The following is a 16,161-nucleotide window of genomic DNA, read 5'->3' as shown; positions in this document are numbered from 1 at the left end:
TGTTACAGAAGTGTTACACATTGTCTGTAAGTTAAGCCTGACTGCTCTGTGCCAAGCTACCAGAGGATGTGCACAGGTTTACTTAGGATTTGCCTGACACTTACCCTGATTCGCATTGTGTTTCTTGCTTGACCAGAGCTCACAGCACAGTCAACCACCAAATCAATTTCTAACATTACAGTACACTTCTATGGTTGAATCATCTGGGCACTGTAGGAGAATGAGGAAGGCCCAACTCTCTCCAATTCAGAAGTTTGAACATCATTTGCTGTGTCCACGAATAGGTTGTTACTTGACTATCTGTTTTACCCATCGCCAAACTTATTTGGAAGATACTGGTGCCTCTTTTTGAATTCTTCTACTTTGATTTCCATTTTCTCACATTGGTCCCTTTTGCTGTCACTGATTCCAGTTGGTCCACGCTGCTTTCAACTGCCTGTATTTTTGTGCTCAGAGATGGTTTTTAAAAACACCGGGTGCAGTGCTCCCATTTCTTTAAGAATTCCAGAATCAAGAGATGCATTTTGGCATGTGTGGGTGGTGCATGCGGATTCTCGCTGTTTGACATCTCTTGCGGGTCAGGGGTCAACTATTCACGTCAATGGTATTTCAGTCAATTTCAGGTAAAAACATCCAACTCACCTCATTGACAATCAGTGAAACTCTTGTTTAGTTGTGTCTCTCAGAGGGTGGTTGGGACAAAATGATGTACCCCTATCCACTAGCACCCAATCAGGATAAATTAAGATGCATTCAACATCACCTCAAAACATGAAAAAAGATAAACTGAAAGCTGAGAGAATATTGACTTTCTCAGTCTTGGTGTCTACGTATATACAATATGTGACAGATAAATGCTGAGAATGCACTGACACCAGATAGGAAGGCGTGTGTGAAGTTAGAATGCAAGTATAATAACCCCATGCACAGATTTGTGGTTAAAATGTTAATATCAACCCATCCTATTCGAACTAAACAGGCTCCTCTTATGGGCCTGCACCATAAACCAGATGCATAATTTACAAATCCATTATACAGGCAGGATGACCAGCATCCTGGCTATAAAGTAGAGAATCTCACCCTCTCTATTGGCTCTCAGCACAGCAGACAGGACTGCAAGTGAAATGTAACCTTTTAGTTACAGCCAGGACACCATAAAACTAGAGGTTAAGAAGTGCCAAAAAGAAAAATAAACAAGGCTTCAGTTTTTCTCAATGATTCCGGGATCAGGAGCAACATACCTGTACCCAATAGGACTGCCCTCAACTCCAATTTAGGAACTTAGGAGAGTGCTCAACGAGCACCTCTTTAAAGAACACTATATCATGATGCAGAACGAATCCGCTTCTGTCCCTAAAATTGAAGAACCCCTCCAAACTCTCCTTTAGTGCTGTACAGTGTCTTTACCTTTGACACCGTACAGCACTCCTTACCTTTTGCCTAGATTTGCATTCCTTCTTATGACATACATTTCCTGTTGGTTCAGAGCCACTCAGATGGAACACAAGCCCATGAAGTTTGTGGTTATTGTCTGCATTCATAGCTTTGGAACTGCAATTCCTCATCCCTCCAGCCACTGGTTTATGACTGCCTTGTGGCAAGTCCTAACATCCCTCCTTATTAGCTTCACTAAAGGTGAAAAATGTGTTTTGTTTCTACACCTCATTTAAAGTACGTGGCAGGCCAACGTAAAACCTGATGCTTTTCTATTATGTTGTAGATTATTCAACCATGTTTTGAGATTGATTTCAATTGAATATCATTTATTCAACGTGGTTGTTCCAAAGAGTTCACTATCATCTATATATTAACATATTTGTACGTTTCTTCTGGTTGTCTCTTCACATGTGTATCACATTGTTAAGCCCTGTAGTGCTACGTGTCCCATCCCAGTTCGATATTACCTCACCAGTTACCACATCACTGTTGATAAAGTTGAGTACTCATCACAAAACCCACACTTTTCCAATCAGACATCAAATGGGTTTGACGTCAGCCGATCATTGTCAGATCAACGCAAGTATTTCAACAGCTGCTTTGTCTCTTCTTTGCTTCCTCAATGGAGACTTAGAGGATTCTGACAATCATGAACCGGGGTAGGAAAAACTGCAAAAGATGAACCCCTGTGACACAATGAAATACAATTTTATGTACATCCCCTTACATCAGGGATGGCCCTGCTACAATAAAAATGTTGTGTCTGGAATGATGGGTCTGGAAAATGTATTCTCCAGACACTGTGAAAACACAGCCTTTGCCACATTTTTGTTGAACCAAATTGTATACACAGTGTTTAAAAAAACTGATTTACAGAATTTGTGAAGATACTGAAAAATGTCCCTGTGATGCATAAAAATTAAACACTGAAATCAGGAAAAACGTGTATTAAGGGGCTTATTTACAAGCCTCGTGGCACAGTGAATTTGCAGCAAGTGACCTTGCTGCACTGCCCTGTGCCACAGGGTAAGGGCAGAAATGCACCAAGATATGGCATATTTCTGTTCTATCCCTCTGCACTGGCACACAATGGGCTGCCTTAGCGCCGATGCAGGCACCCTTTCATCATGGTGCAAGGATGCCTGCACAAAAACAATCCATGCAGCACACATGGAAAGAGGAAAAAACAAGGAGAAATAAAGATTTTTCTCCTCGTTGTTCCTCTCCTGGGGATGCGTATGATTTTGACACATTCCCATGATTACATATTCTTGTAAATCTGGGAATGTGCCGAAACCCATGGGTGTTGCGTAGGAAAGCCTACCGCAATGACCACAGAGTGCCTCACTGATGCAGTGTAAGGCAAGGCAGCAACTTGCGATGCATTGTCTTACAACATATCTACAAGGCCTTGAAAGCCGCAAAAAGTGGCTTTGCGTGGCCATGTAGAAATGGGCCTGCAGGATGCGCCACCAGTACGCTACAAAACGTGACACACGGGCAGCGCACAGGCCTTGTAAATAAGCCCCTTAGTTTAAAAGTGCTCAAGGACAAATGCTTTGACTCCATTTTTTTTATAGATGGCCTGCACTTATCTTACTCAGTTTCTCTGGTCTACCCTTCATATTTGTAACATAGCATTGTTGGGTAAAACTGTGTGGATTAAGGAACAAAGCCCAGTCCCACATACTTACTTATTTAACGTGAGATCAAGGATGAATCTGGAGCCAAATGCTTCAATCTGAAAACTTGCCTGGGCAAGGTGCACCGCCTGTCAATGAGAAAAGGTAAGTGGGTGAGTACAAGCGCCAGCAGTGAGGAGTGGCAACAGAATATAACACACTGACCCTAACCGTCTTCATATTTTCTCTTTGATGCCTCCATCTTTTGTTGCTAGACAGTGCTGCGGGTGCATCCGATGATTCCCTACCTATACTATGAAACAGGCAATTTGGGCAGATGCAAAGCACGTAATTGTTCCTCTGATGCCATTGGCTGTGCCCTTGTTCTGGTCTATCAGGGATACTTTTATGCCAGCTACTCTTCCAGCTTGCCTGTAGATAAGTCTAATTTGTCCTTCCGTGTCCACAAAATATTAGCAGGAAACAGGACACAGCACAAGTTACTGGCCCTAGCTCAATTAAAAGTTATTTGGGAACATTGCGTTATGGTGTTTTTCACATCGACACTTTACCTGTTCAACCATCAAATGCAATACAGAGCCAAAATACAGGAATCGGTGTGGAAACACCTATACCAATATATTAGTTCCCACAAAACACGAAACGTGCTGGGGAGTAATTCCACCCCCAGGTTATTCCTTGTGGCTATGTTATTGGTAATTCTGGGGCAGGAAATTCTTGGCACATTTCCACCCACTTTATTTAGCCCAATAGACACCAGCAAAGCGTCCAAAACAGTGCATTGAAAATGTTATTAATAAAACTAACAAACAGATACAACTTGGTATTCTACAATTCTGTTGAAAGTTTGGTTTTTATTGTTACTTGTTGTTTTATGGTATTCGTGATGTTGAGATGCACATACTATGAGTCATGGGCGCATCTATGGGAGTTTTCTTTTACCATTTGTGTTTCAGGGCTTCAGTTACTATTACACTTCAGTTTATTTGACAGCCATGTTACTCTCTTGACTCTCCAAGGATAATTAGCAGTCAACATATACCACAGGAGGTGGTAGAAGGTTGCTGGAATGCAGATGCAGATACCCCAGAAAGCCAATAGTCAAACAAAGCTAAATCTTTGAAATATACATATTTATACACAAAGGGTAACAGGACAAATAACACTAGATATAACACAAACAGAAGTTTCTAGCACGTTTTGGGACTTAGATATGACCACAAACACAAATATAGAACAAATGTGAAAGGTACTACAATACATAAGCACAGAAACAGTGCCCCTATGAACAATGTCATTCTATATCTGCTACAATGTATAGTATGGCTGTGGTACTTATGGCCTCTGATAAAGATTCTCAGTAGCTCTGGGTTCACTCCTGGACAACCCAGTAGGTTTGATCCCAAGACAATTTCCCATGTAACTCAATGACTCATCATCCAAAATGGGCAGGGGTCCCAACTAAAGTGAAATGTGAGGTGCCACTGGACCAGTTCACAAAGTCTCAAAACCAAATTCACAAAGATATTTGTGCATGTAAGTTCAAATTAAATGTGTAAATGACTTGATTTAGTAATGCAAAAAAAGGTAAGTAGGCATGTGCACTCATACATCATTTTCAATTGTCAGCCCTCTGGCCAAAGGAAACAATTAGTACAAACTGAAAAAGTATCGCCCCATGTAGAGCAGGTTTTCACTCTGATCTGATGTGCTCGGAAAAGGTCATCTAAAACCTGAACTGTGTAGGACAAACACAGACAGACTACAATCCTACAACATTGACATCTTGCAGTCTGTGAACTACCACACCTGACTGGGCAAAGACTATTGTTGTAATCTATTTATTTTAGAATAATGGCAGGCATTCATCAGTAAAAGTGGTGATGTGCTCCCTTATGGACAATGTTTTTGCAGAAAACCTATAAGGCAAGCCCTGGTGGACTTTCTTGCTGTTGCATCTGGATGGACAAAAAACGATTTGTTTCTCTTTTCTAGAGGTGAATCTGTACTGTTTAGTTTACAAAACTGGACATAGAAATGTGTCTTCTTCCACAAAATATTTTCTTGACCCAGCAACCCTACCTCCAACCTAGCTTGAAACCACAAAAACTACAAAACTCCTATGCTGGGTCATGTTTCTGATGGCACCGAGTCATATGATAAATCCTGCACGCAATCTCATAGTCAAGAGCAACACAGATATGGTGGTTACATCACCCACTGATGGCAATAAATCCTCTGAGGGGCCATTTTCTGGCTCCTCTTCCTCATCATCCTCCTCTAAATGGGCTTCTGCCCAGGCCCTTAGCGCCACTTGAAATTCCTCCTTTTTGGAGGCCCCGTGGGTGTGTACTCTCATCACCCTGCAGAACCCTTTTAGCTGATTGACAGTATATGTCTCCAACAGGGCTAGGTCCAAATCTCCTGCTTGAGACCCAGCCAGAGACATGTTGAGTGAGGATTTAGTTTTTGAAAATTGTCAGGAAAAACAAATTTGCAAAAAGAGATAAAAATCAAGTTGACCTTCAACTGTGGGTAGGTAGTGAAATACTTAGCTACTGTATGTCACTGCACAAATACAAGTCCTATCCTCACCGCTGATCACCAATGTTAGAAATTGGGTTTTTGGGTCGCAGTCAGCTCACCCCCTGTCCAAGCAAGAACCCTCACTCTAGTCAGGGTAAGTCACACACAATCCAAACTATCCTGTGCCCACCCTCTGGTAGCTTGGCACTGAGCAGTCAGGCTTAACTTAGAAGGCAATGTGTAAAGTATTTGTGCAATAAATCATACAATAACGCAATATAGCACCACAAAAATACACCACATAGTGTTTAGAAAAATATTTAATATTTATCTGGGTATTTGCAGGTCAAAACGATAAAAGATGCAATATGAAATTGTAGAGATATCACTGAAAAGTGACATAAAGTGTCTTAAGTCTTTAAAAAGCAAACAAAGTCTCTTTCAAGCACAAAGTACTTGGTTTGGAGTGGAAAATCTCCGCAGAGGGCCGCAGAGGAGGAGATGCGTGGAAAAATGGCGTGTGTGTCGGTTTCGCCCCTTCACACACGAACCTGCTTCATTATTTTCCACGCGGGGAGACGTGCGTCGTTCTACGGGAAGAAAAATGGTGTGTGTGTCGGTTTCGCCCCTTCACACACAAACTTGCGTCGTTATTTTTCACTCAGGGAAGACATGTGCCGTTTTCCGGCACGCGGACCGTCTCCTTCTGTGGGTCACGGGATTACCAGATGTCCCAGGGTCTGTGCGTGGAATCCTAGGCTTGTTATCCGGCTGCGCATCGTTCCGGTGGGCTGTGCGTGGAATTTTCTTCCTCACGGCAGGCGTCGCGTCGATTTCCTCTCTGGAAGTCGGGCAGCGTTGTCCAGGCGGGCCGTGCGTCGAAGTTCCGGTTACACCGCAGGCGTCGCATCGAGCGGCGTCTTTCCGGATCGGCGTGCGGTGAAGTTTTCACCGCGGAGCAAGCTGTGCGTCAAATTGTTCGGCGCACAAGGAGTCCAGTTGAAAAAGAGAAGTCTTTTTGGTCCTGAGACTTCAGGGAACAGGGGGCAAGCTCAATCCAAGCCCTTGGAGAGCACTTTTGCAGCAAGACAAGGCAAGCAGGCCAACAGCAAGGCAGCAGTCCTTTGTAGAAAGCAGTCAGGTGAGTCCTTTGAGCAGCCAGGCAGTTCTTCTTGGCAGGATGCAGGTTCTGGTTCAGGTTTCTTCTCCAGCAAGTGTCTGAGGTGGTAGGGCAGAGGCCCTGTTTTGTACCCAAATGTGCCTTTGAAGTGGGGGAGACTTCAAAGAGTAACTTAGAAGTGCACCAGGTCCCCTTTCAGTTCAATCCTGTCTGCCAGGGTCCCAGTAGGGGGTGTGGCAGCCCTTTGTGTCAGAGCAGGCTCTCCACCCTCCCAGCCCAGGAAGACCCATTCAAAATGCAGATGTATGCAAGTGAGGCTGAGTACCCTGTGTTTGGGGTGTGTCTGAGTGAATGCACAAGGAGCTGTCAACTAAACCCAGCCAGACGTGGATTGTAAGGCACAGAAAGATTTAAGTGCAAAGAAATGCTCACTTTCTAAAAGTGGCATTTCTAGAATAGTAATATTAAATCCAACTTCACCAGTCAGCAGGATTTTGTATTACCATTCTGGCCATACTAAATATGACCTTCCTGCTCCTTTCAGATCAGCAGCTTCCACTTCAATAATGTATGAGGACAGCCCCAATTTTAGCCTATGAAGGGAGCAGGCCTCACAGTAGTGTAAAAACAAATGTAGGAGTTTTACACTACCAGGACATGTAAACTACACAGGTACATGTCCTGCCTTTTACCCACACAGCACCCTGCCCTAGGGGCTACCTAGGGCCCAAATTAGAGGTGATTTATGTGTAGAAAAAGGGGAGTTTAAGGCTTGACAAGTACATTTAAATGCCAAGTCGAATTGGCAGTGAAACTGCACACACAGGCCTTGCAATGGCAGGCCTTGGACAAGGTAAAGGTGCTACTTGAGTGGGTCGCACAACCAGTGCTTCAGGCCCACTAGTAGCATTTAATCTACAGGCCCTAAGCACATACAGTGCACATTACTAGGGACTTATAAGTAGATTAAATAGTCCAATTGGGTATGATCCAAAGTTGCCATGTTTAAAGGGAGAGAGCATTTGCACTTTAGCACTGGTTAGCAGTGGTAAAGTGCGCAGAGTCTAAAAGCCAGCAAAAACTGAGTCCAAAAAGTGGAGGGAGGCAGGCAAAAAGTTAGGGGTGACCACCCTAAGGCATGTCAGGTCTAACACTGATTTTTACCTGTTCGTCAAAAGAAGATGATAAACAGGAAATGTCTTTTTCCACTTTTTGTGAAATTCTAGGGACATTTCTTGGAGAATTTCCTAGATATTATATACAATTACCTTTCGTTTAGGACTCAACATTAATGTCATTGAGCTCTGTGAAAAGTTAGTTGAATTGATGTTCTACAAATTAATGTAGAAAGCGCTTTTAAAGTAACTAGGGAACCCGAGATGCAGTAGGCGAGTTCTGAGAACTGACGCAGACACATTATTGTAGGATTCCTATGACTGCAGCGGCTTGTCGGAGAGATACGTTTAAAGAGATTGCTGTTTAAGGGAGGAAGTGATTCAGGAAAACAAGTCACGAGAGACACTGGGACTTCAGAAAAAGTGAGAATGTGCCTTATAGTGCGACATGCCTACTCAATCAATCAGACTTACAGCCAATAAAAGCAAGGGAGCTTCACGTTTGGAGACTCACCCAATAAAGATGTGATGATTTCTCGCCTGAGCCTACTTTTAGAATATTATTTTTATTGATTTCCATAGCTAATTGTTACTTTGTTTACAGACATATTTTGAATTCCCTCTTCTACCTCCCTGTAGGAAATTGGGTTATTGGTTGACAGGCATGTAAGTCCTACTGAAGGAGCTACCACAATCCTTGTCAGGTTGAACAACAACAGTCACTTAATTAACCTGTGCTTAACCCTCCAGTAGTTTGGCAGAAATTCAGTCAGGCTTAACTTAGAGGCAATGTGTTAAGTGTTTATGCGGCACAGAAACAATAATAAAGTGAAAACACAACACAAGAAAACCCCAAAACCAATTTAGAAAAATAGAATACATTTTCATAACTAAATGGATACAAGAACAACAAAAAGTCAATCAGGAGGGCCGGGATATTGAATTTTAAAAGTTTTAGTGAAAATACTGCCAAAAGCACAAAGAGCTAACTGTAGTAATCTGGTCGTAGACCGCGACAAACTCACAAGTTTAGAAAGACTTTGATGGAGCGTGGGCCACATGCAGGAACCAGGTTAGTCCTGCTGAGAGTTGTACCATATGTCTTTGATAAAGGACCTGGGGGCACCTGTAGGAGATTAGTGTTCACTCCAGGCAGAGGCCAGCAGCAGGCCCAAGCAAGTCCAGTGAAGCAGGGCAGCTGGATAGCTGCAGAGAGGCCGCTGAAGCTTGTTGTGTCCATGTAGCTCACATCTTTATATTAACATATTCCATATTACGTCACCAGTTAAAACATCGCCATTGATATTGTTGTGTTCTTGTCACAAAACACAGACTTTTCCAATTGGATCTCAAATCTGATCCTTGGTGTCACCCTGGTTATCCTTGGATGAAGGTAAGTAGGTCCAGTATCCCTTCTCAGACAACAAGGCAGCTCTTCAATCAGTGCAGTCCTCTTGCAGCAGGGCAGTCCTTCTTCTGTAACTTCCACAGGTCCAGGAGTGTTCTGAAGTGTGTCTCTGGAGGTCCAATATGTGCACCTGGTGCCAGGCTTTGTGTGAGGGGACTCCTTTTCCCACCCCCACATCTGGTTCTGAAAGTTCTTTCCCATCTACTACCCCTGGCAAGGCTCAAAACTGTCCAGGGTGACAAAAGACGGGTATGCCTGCTTGTCAGGTTCCTTTGTATGTGCAAGAGGCAAACCCTCTACAAAATTTAATGAGGCTGGGTACAGATCCTCCCCATTAATCCGGCCAGAATGGCCCAGGCTGTCCACATCTAATACCCTTTTGTGTTACTGTCTGAAAGTCATACACAAACAGAAGAGCCAATCACAGTCATGTGACTCAGGTATGAATGGTTGAGGCAAGAAAATGCCAACTTTCGAAAAGTGGCATTTTCAGAATTGTAACTTAAAATCCAAATTTACCACTAAAGAGGGATTTAAATTACAATTCATTTTAGAGCAGACAGCATAACTCTATCTGCTCCTGATCCAAAATTAGCATTTATTAAATGCAATGGGATAACTCGGTGTTGGCCAATGGGGGAGACAGACCCTACAACAGTGAAAAGGGACTTTAGGAGATTTTCATTGCCCAGACACATAAAACTTAATTACACATGTCCTATTTTCTAAATACAATGCACCATGCCCTATAAGCCTTTAGGGACTACCATAGGAGTGCTAATAAGTATTAAAAAAGACAGCTTAGGCCTGGCAAAAGATTGATTTTGCCAGATCGAAATTACAGTTTAAACCTGTGCTACAGGCTGCAGTACCAGGCCTGAGGCATGTTTTAGAAGGCTACTTTACTGGGAAGCACAATGAATGCTGCAAGCCCACAGTAGCATTTATTTAGGGGCTCAGGAGATAGGTAGTACAAACTACTAGGGACTTACAAGTAGATTCAATGTGCCAATTAAGTGTAGGCCAGTTTTATCATGTTTAAAGGACAGAGCACAAGATAGCACTGGCTATCACTTGTAAAGTGCACAGAGTCTTACAGCCCACGAAAAAAAAAATATCAGCAAACAGGAGGAGTGAAGGCAAACGATTTGGGGAATACCACTCCAAGGATGTCAGGTCTAGAACTCCCATCTTTTGTTCTAAAGGATTTCTTTGGTGTCATTATCTATTGCAGGGAAAGGCGTATGTATCCCACTGCTATTTCCCAGTCACATGATCCTAGTGTCTCTTACTTGGAAAGTCCTTAATGTGTACAGCAGGTGTGCTGTTATACACAAGGCAAGGTATCCACGCATGTCCACTCTGGGATATATTCAGTGGTTAGATGTTACGTATCTTCTGACTTGTTAAACAGTGGTTAGAACAGCCGGGTAAGTCAACACCTTGAGTGCACCCATCAGAGCATTTATTGATTCTGTTTTCTTCACTTCAACATCTAGGCAAAAACCATAGCAACACAAAAGAAGGTAATTTGCTTCACTCCACTCTGCTCAGAAATGTTAAATATCGTTCTTCCATGCCTAAAACACCCCCTCTTCTGACTAGGCTAAATGTCGTGGTAGTGAAATATAAAGTCATTGGTAAATAACAAAGGCATATTTTTTTATCAACTGAAGTGAAAATACTTATTTATTCACATCTCTGATATAGTTTGCGCTGTGCCTGCAATCCCTTTTTGGATATTTGGCTAACATAACCTGTGCCAATTATAAAATGTTCAGTCAGCTTTTTAGTTAGAGACATACCTTTTAGGGCTCAATAATGTTAACGAGAGTACTTCCATCTTGTTCCAATTATTTTTACAGCCAGAATCTGTATACTTGTACAAATTTGCTAATAATTATCAAATTACGTTTAGAATCCGTTAGAACAATAAATCATCAATGTAATAAGACTTTAACATCTTCAACTTCATATCATATGGCTTTCATTTCTAATTTGATTTTTGTCATCTAATCATTTCATAATAACTTATGACAGAGTTAAGGAAGTCAATTTCACCAATTTAAAAGGCTCATTCTGTCATAGAGGATAATCCTCTCAAATATTTTGCCAGCTGGTTATTACAATATAGTTGATAGGCTAGCAATTTCAAATAAATGTGAGGAAATAAGATCTTAGGATAATTTATGTGTGCGACATTTAGTTTTAATTTTTAGTTAAAAACCTCTCCTTCCTTTTGCATCTTGTGTTCCTGAAAATTTCTTATTTGTTAAAGCTTCATGGTCATCCAATATACAAATGGTCTCTTATTGACTTATATCTAACTAAATCTTCTTGTTCTTGTAGAAACACTGATTATTTTATTTGCATATTAATTGTAATTGAAATAAATACAATCAAATGAATTACTCTAAAGAAAATGCTAGCAGAACCACACAAATAAGCATAAAGTTGATTTAGTCTTGATTTAGCCCTTGACTATTTTGTTTGTTTCTATTGAATATACTCAGCTTACAGTGACTGACAATCTGATTCCTATTTGCTAGCTATCTAGCTAATAAAATTAAAAGTTTGTTTTCTTCAGACAAATCACACATCATATGTCAGTTCATCCTTTCTGGTGCTTTCCTGAGCATTACTATATATCAAATCATTTAATAAGGACATATGGCTAAAATTGATCTTTTTTGAAGCCTTTATTTTGATCAAACATCTGATACAACACAGAGGGGTGATTCTAACTTCGGCGGGCGTCAGAGGCCGCCCGCCGAAGTTCCCCCACCAAAATACCGCTCCGCGGTCGAAAGACCGCTGAGGGTATTTTGGGATTTGCCCTGGGCTGGCGGGCGGCTGCCAAAAGGCCGCCCGCCAGCCCAGGGCAAAACAACCTTCCCACGAGGACGCCGGCTCAGAATTGAGCCGGCGTAGTGGGAAGGTGCGACGGGTGCCACTGCATAGCAGACACTGAAATACTTTGTGGGGCCCCCAGGGGCCCTGCGGCACCCCCTACCGCCATCCTGTTCCTGGCGGGAGTCCCGCCAGGAACAGGATGGCGGTAGGGGGTGTCACAATCCCCATGGCGGCGGAGCGCGCTCCGCCGCCATGGAGGATTCTCAAGGGCAGCGGGAAACCGGCAGGAGACCGCCGGTTTCCCGCATCTGACCGCGGCCGAACCGCCGCGGTCAGAATGCCCTGCGGGGCACCGCCGGTCTGTCGGCGGTGCTCACGCCGACCCTGGCCCCGGCGGTCTCAGACCGCCGGGGTCAGAATGACCCCCAGAATGTCCTGAATAACCTGGTGTCCCGCTAATCTTGCACAATCACTCTTATTAACCACCAGCTCTGCAGGGAATATATCAGAACAGTTTTTTGAAATCCAGTTCGTGTACTGATGCCAATCTATCTGTGCCACTACCATGGACTTACACCTCCCAGTTGCCTTCACAATATGGTTAACATGCCTGGCCAATTATACAATAAACCTTTGATTAGTTAAGGCCATTGATAAATATAACTTGAAAAATACCCTACATATCCATCATTAAGGCTCCAGAATGCTTATACAAAAACAGCCAAGTTCTTCTGCTACAATATAAGGAAAACCTCATCATGGCAAATTTTGCTCTTTCTTCCTCCATGCCATGTTGTACACTGGCATCCACTTTTACTGAGCTGTTAATATCAGAGTTCCAGCTTCTCAATGATTACAACTTCAGTGAAAAGCTTGCAAAGAGGCATTGACTCGGTACTCCAAAGACCCCTTTTAAGCTTAAAGGATCGCAATATATTCCTTACAGCAGCATGATTTGACCTCTACAAACCGATATGGTGCTCTCTGGCAACTGGCACAGTTCCTTCGGATTTGTGGTTGTTACACTGCACTGCTCCTTAAAAACACTATTAAAGCTATTGATTCTGCCAACTGTAGACTAAGTTATCCACTACCATATCCAACCACTTATCTGGAGGAAAGGCTCCAGGCTTTAGCTGAATCTACAGTAATGTTCTGTTCTTGCCAGACATACTTTCACACAGGTATGAGCTTCAAGCTCATTAGCTGCAACTTGCAGCATCAATTATTGCCTCATACTCAATCTACTTTCAGAATATGGCTTCAAGGGCACACTTCTGAATCAGACAAAGTTTTCTCTTCTCTATTGTCAGAGATTCTTACTCTTCTGACCTTCGAGCCAATGGTGAAGAAAATGCAATACATAATTCTACGGAATTCTGATTTGTTTTTGCTTTTATACAATAATTATCATGGACACTAGCCCATCTTTAACATTCAAATAAAATCTGGTTCTTCATATATGCCAGCAAAATGGGCAGGTTACCTGATAATAACTTTAACATTTTATAAACCATCCACTCTTGAGTTGCAAGAATTTTTTTAATTAAATCTTACAAAATCTGAGCTTTGTCTCACAAACCCAAATACACTTCCGTAGGATGCAAAGAGCAGGCATAGCAATAGAAACTTGAGACACATATATTGTTGGGTTGCTGCTGGACAGACACTTAATGCACAGATCACGGCTTGGCCTTGAGCTGCGTTTTCCAACTTAGTGGTGTATGGTGCATACTTCACTACTGTTCCATTGTTCATAAAGCCAGTACATTGAGGCCAAAATTTACAAAGGTTTTGGAGCAACGTTGTGTCACTTTTTCAAAACATTCCTGCAGCAAAAATGTTTTTGGTATTTGCAAAGCCATGCAAATGTCGGTTTGCTTTGTTGGTTTTGTAACAAAAAGTAAAGCAAGGCAGGGCATTGTGTACCTTAGATCAGTGATGCCTTCCATGGTAGCTCATTGGTGTTCCTGTACATCCACCAATGGATTTTGACAGTTACAAGCATATGTAGACATGGGCTTGAGCCAAAATGGTGTGCCTGTCTGAGCCTGGCGTAAGGAGAACTATTGTTATTTCTCCTTGTTATTTCCACTTTGCAAGTGTGCTGCATTTTGCAGCACGCATACAAAGAAGAAATAGCCCCAAAGGATAGCTTTTGTGCCGGAAGGAGCACCTTTCTGCACAAGCATTATCCTGACCACAACTCAGGCACCCTTGCACAGTCTGCATTGATGCAAAGCAGCCCAAAGTTCGCTAGCACATTCAGAGAGCACAACTGCACAATTTATTTTCTTCAGGTGATGCAACGCAGCACAGTAACTTTGCTTGCTGCGCTGTTGAGGCACTTCTTTGTATAATTCACCTAACTGTTTTCATTTCTCTGTGCATGAACCGTCCTGCATTTGTGAAACGTTCAGAGCGCTGAATCCTACTGCTATAGGGCCTCATGACAAATGATCATGTCGCCCAACAGTAAGGACATCATCTTGACGTCCTGTATCACAAAGGAGCGAGTGTGATGCCCTCTGTTCAACACACTGCTTCTCCTACAGCAAAAGATTTTCCCTCTTAAATGCGTTACCGCACTCTTCGTGCTCTTCAGTCATGCGCTGGCGCTCAATTTGCAATATCGAAGTTTAGCTCCTCCAGAGCAGTTGGATTATTTTTCAGAGGTCAAGAAGTAAAGTTGTGGAACTCATTCGAAAAGTATTCGCCAACAATATAAAGCCACTGAAATTTCGGAAAGCTAATAAATCCTGCCTTTCCCTGTTTAGGCAGAGGCCGCTCAGTATCTTCCAATTCCTTTAGCCCACAGTGAGCTGTGCTAAACATGCGTTGTGAACGCAATAAAGTACAGCACTTACATCCTCTTATGTAACAGACGCATAAGAAACGTTTTAAGTAAATAATAGCTACAATAAAGGGAATAAATAAAAGAACTAGGGTGTCAGGTATATTTGATGCAGAAAGCAAATGTAAAAGAACAGACAACTTAAAGATAGTAATGGTGATTTCATGTTATATTTTGAATTTGTATAAAGTCAATCACTATTATTGGTTGGTATTTTGTTGTGTATGGCCAGTAAAATGTTTGTAGGGTATTAGGTTTTAAAATGGTTTATATGAATCAATGGGAAAAGAAACCTAAGTTAAGTCTGTAAGATCTTTCTGATGTTTCGTGCATTTGGATTGGTATATCGATTGATTTTTCAATATCTTTCCATTGATCTGCGGGACTTGGGGGGCCCTTGTCAATTGCTTGGCTCCGGGTATATACATGGGGCCCGATTCACAAAGGTAAACTCAGACCAAAAGTCTAAGTTTAGAGCAAAAGTCTAAGTTTAGACCTAAAGTTTAACTTTAGACTTTTGGACTAAGTTTAGACTTTGGGGGTTATTCTAACTTTGGAGGAGTGTTAATCCGTCCCAAAAGTGACGGTAAAGTGACGGATATACCACCAGCCGTATTACGAGTTCCATAGGATATAATGGACTTGTAATACGGCTGGTGGTAAATCCGTCACTTTTCCGTCACTTTTGGGACGGATTAACACCTCCTCCAAAGTTAGAATAACCCCCTTTCTGTCTAAACTTAGACTTTTGGTCTAAGTTTACCTTTGTGAATTTGGGCCCATGCATTGCAAGCCAGCTTGATGCCTTATGACGCAATATTACTTGTGTGATAGTGTTTAAAGTATGTGCTTCTTTTAGTTCCCTTTTCTAGGGTGTATGTTGTTGTGGTACATGAGGGTAGAGTTAATTTGACTGTATTAGAGGGTTCTATCTATTATGTATCATTTGTAGGTGAGATTAAAACAATGGTGTATGGTGTTGTTGATAGGAAGAACAGGGTCGGACTGGGACAGAAAACAGAACCAGGAACCAAAATAAAAGGGAAACCAGATGGCTACAAAGTGGCCCAGATTTGCAAATAGAGTAGTTTTGATCTTATAAAGACACGTTATACGGTAGTTTTTGCATGGTTTGCATGCAATTGTGCTTGCTTAGGGCTATGTTTGTGGTAATATCAGAGAAATCCACAGTAAAAACGGGCCCA

At 42.2% G+C, this 16,161-nt stretch overlaps 1 protein-coding gene across 1 annotated transcript in view; it reads right to left on the bottom strand.

Annotated features, from left to right (window-relative positions):
* ADAM23 (ADAM metallopeptidase domain 23) overlaps nt 1-16,161 on the bottom strand; it is an 842,294-nt gene that overhangs the window by 650,431 nt on the left and 175,702 nt on the right. Inside the window, exon 3 of the mRNA XM_069225976.1 lies at nt 3,132-3,208. Coding sequence (XP_069082077.1) covers nt 3,132-3,208 — 77 coding nt within the window. The remainder of the gene's footprint in view (nt 1-3,131; nt 3,209-16,161) is intronic.

This window comes from Pleurodeles waltl, chromosome 3_1 (assembly GCF_031143425.1).
Source record: "Pleurodeles waltl isolate 20211129_DDA chromosome 3_1, aPleWal1.hap1.20221129, whole genome shotgun sequence".
Lineage (NCBI taxonomy): Eukaryota > Metazoa > Chordata > Amphibia > Caudata > Salamandridae > Pleurodeles > Pleurodeles waltl.
This window is presented reverse-complemented; position numbering and strand designations above follow the sequence as displayed.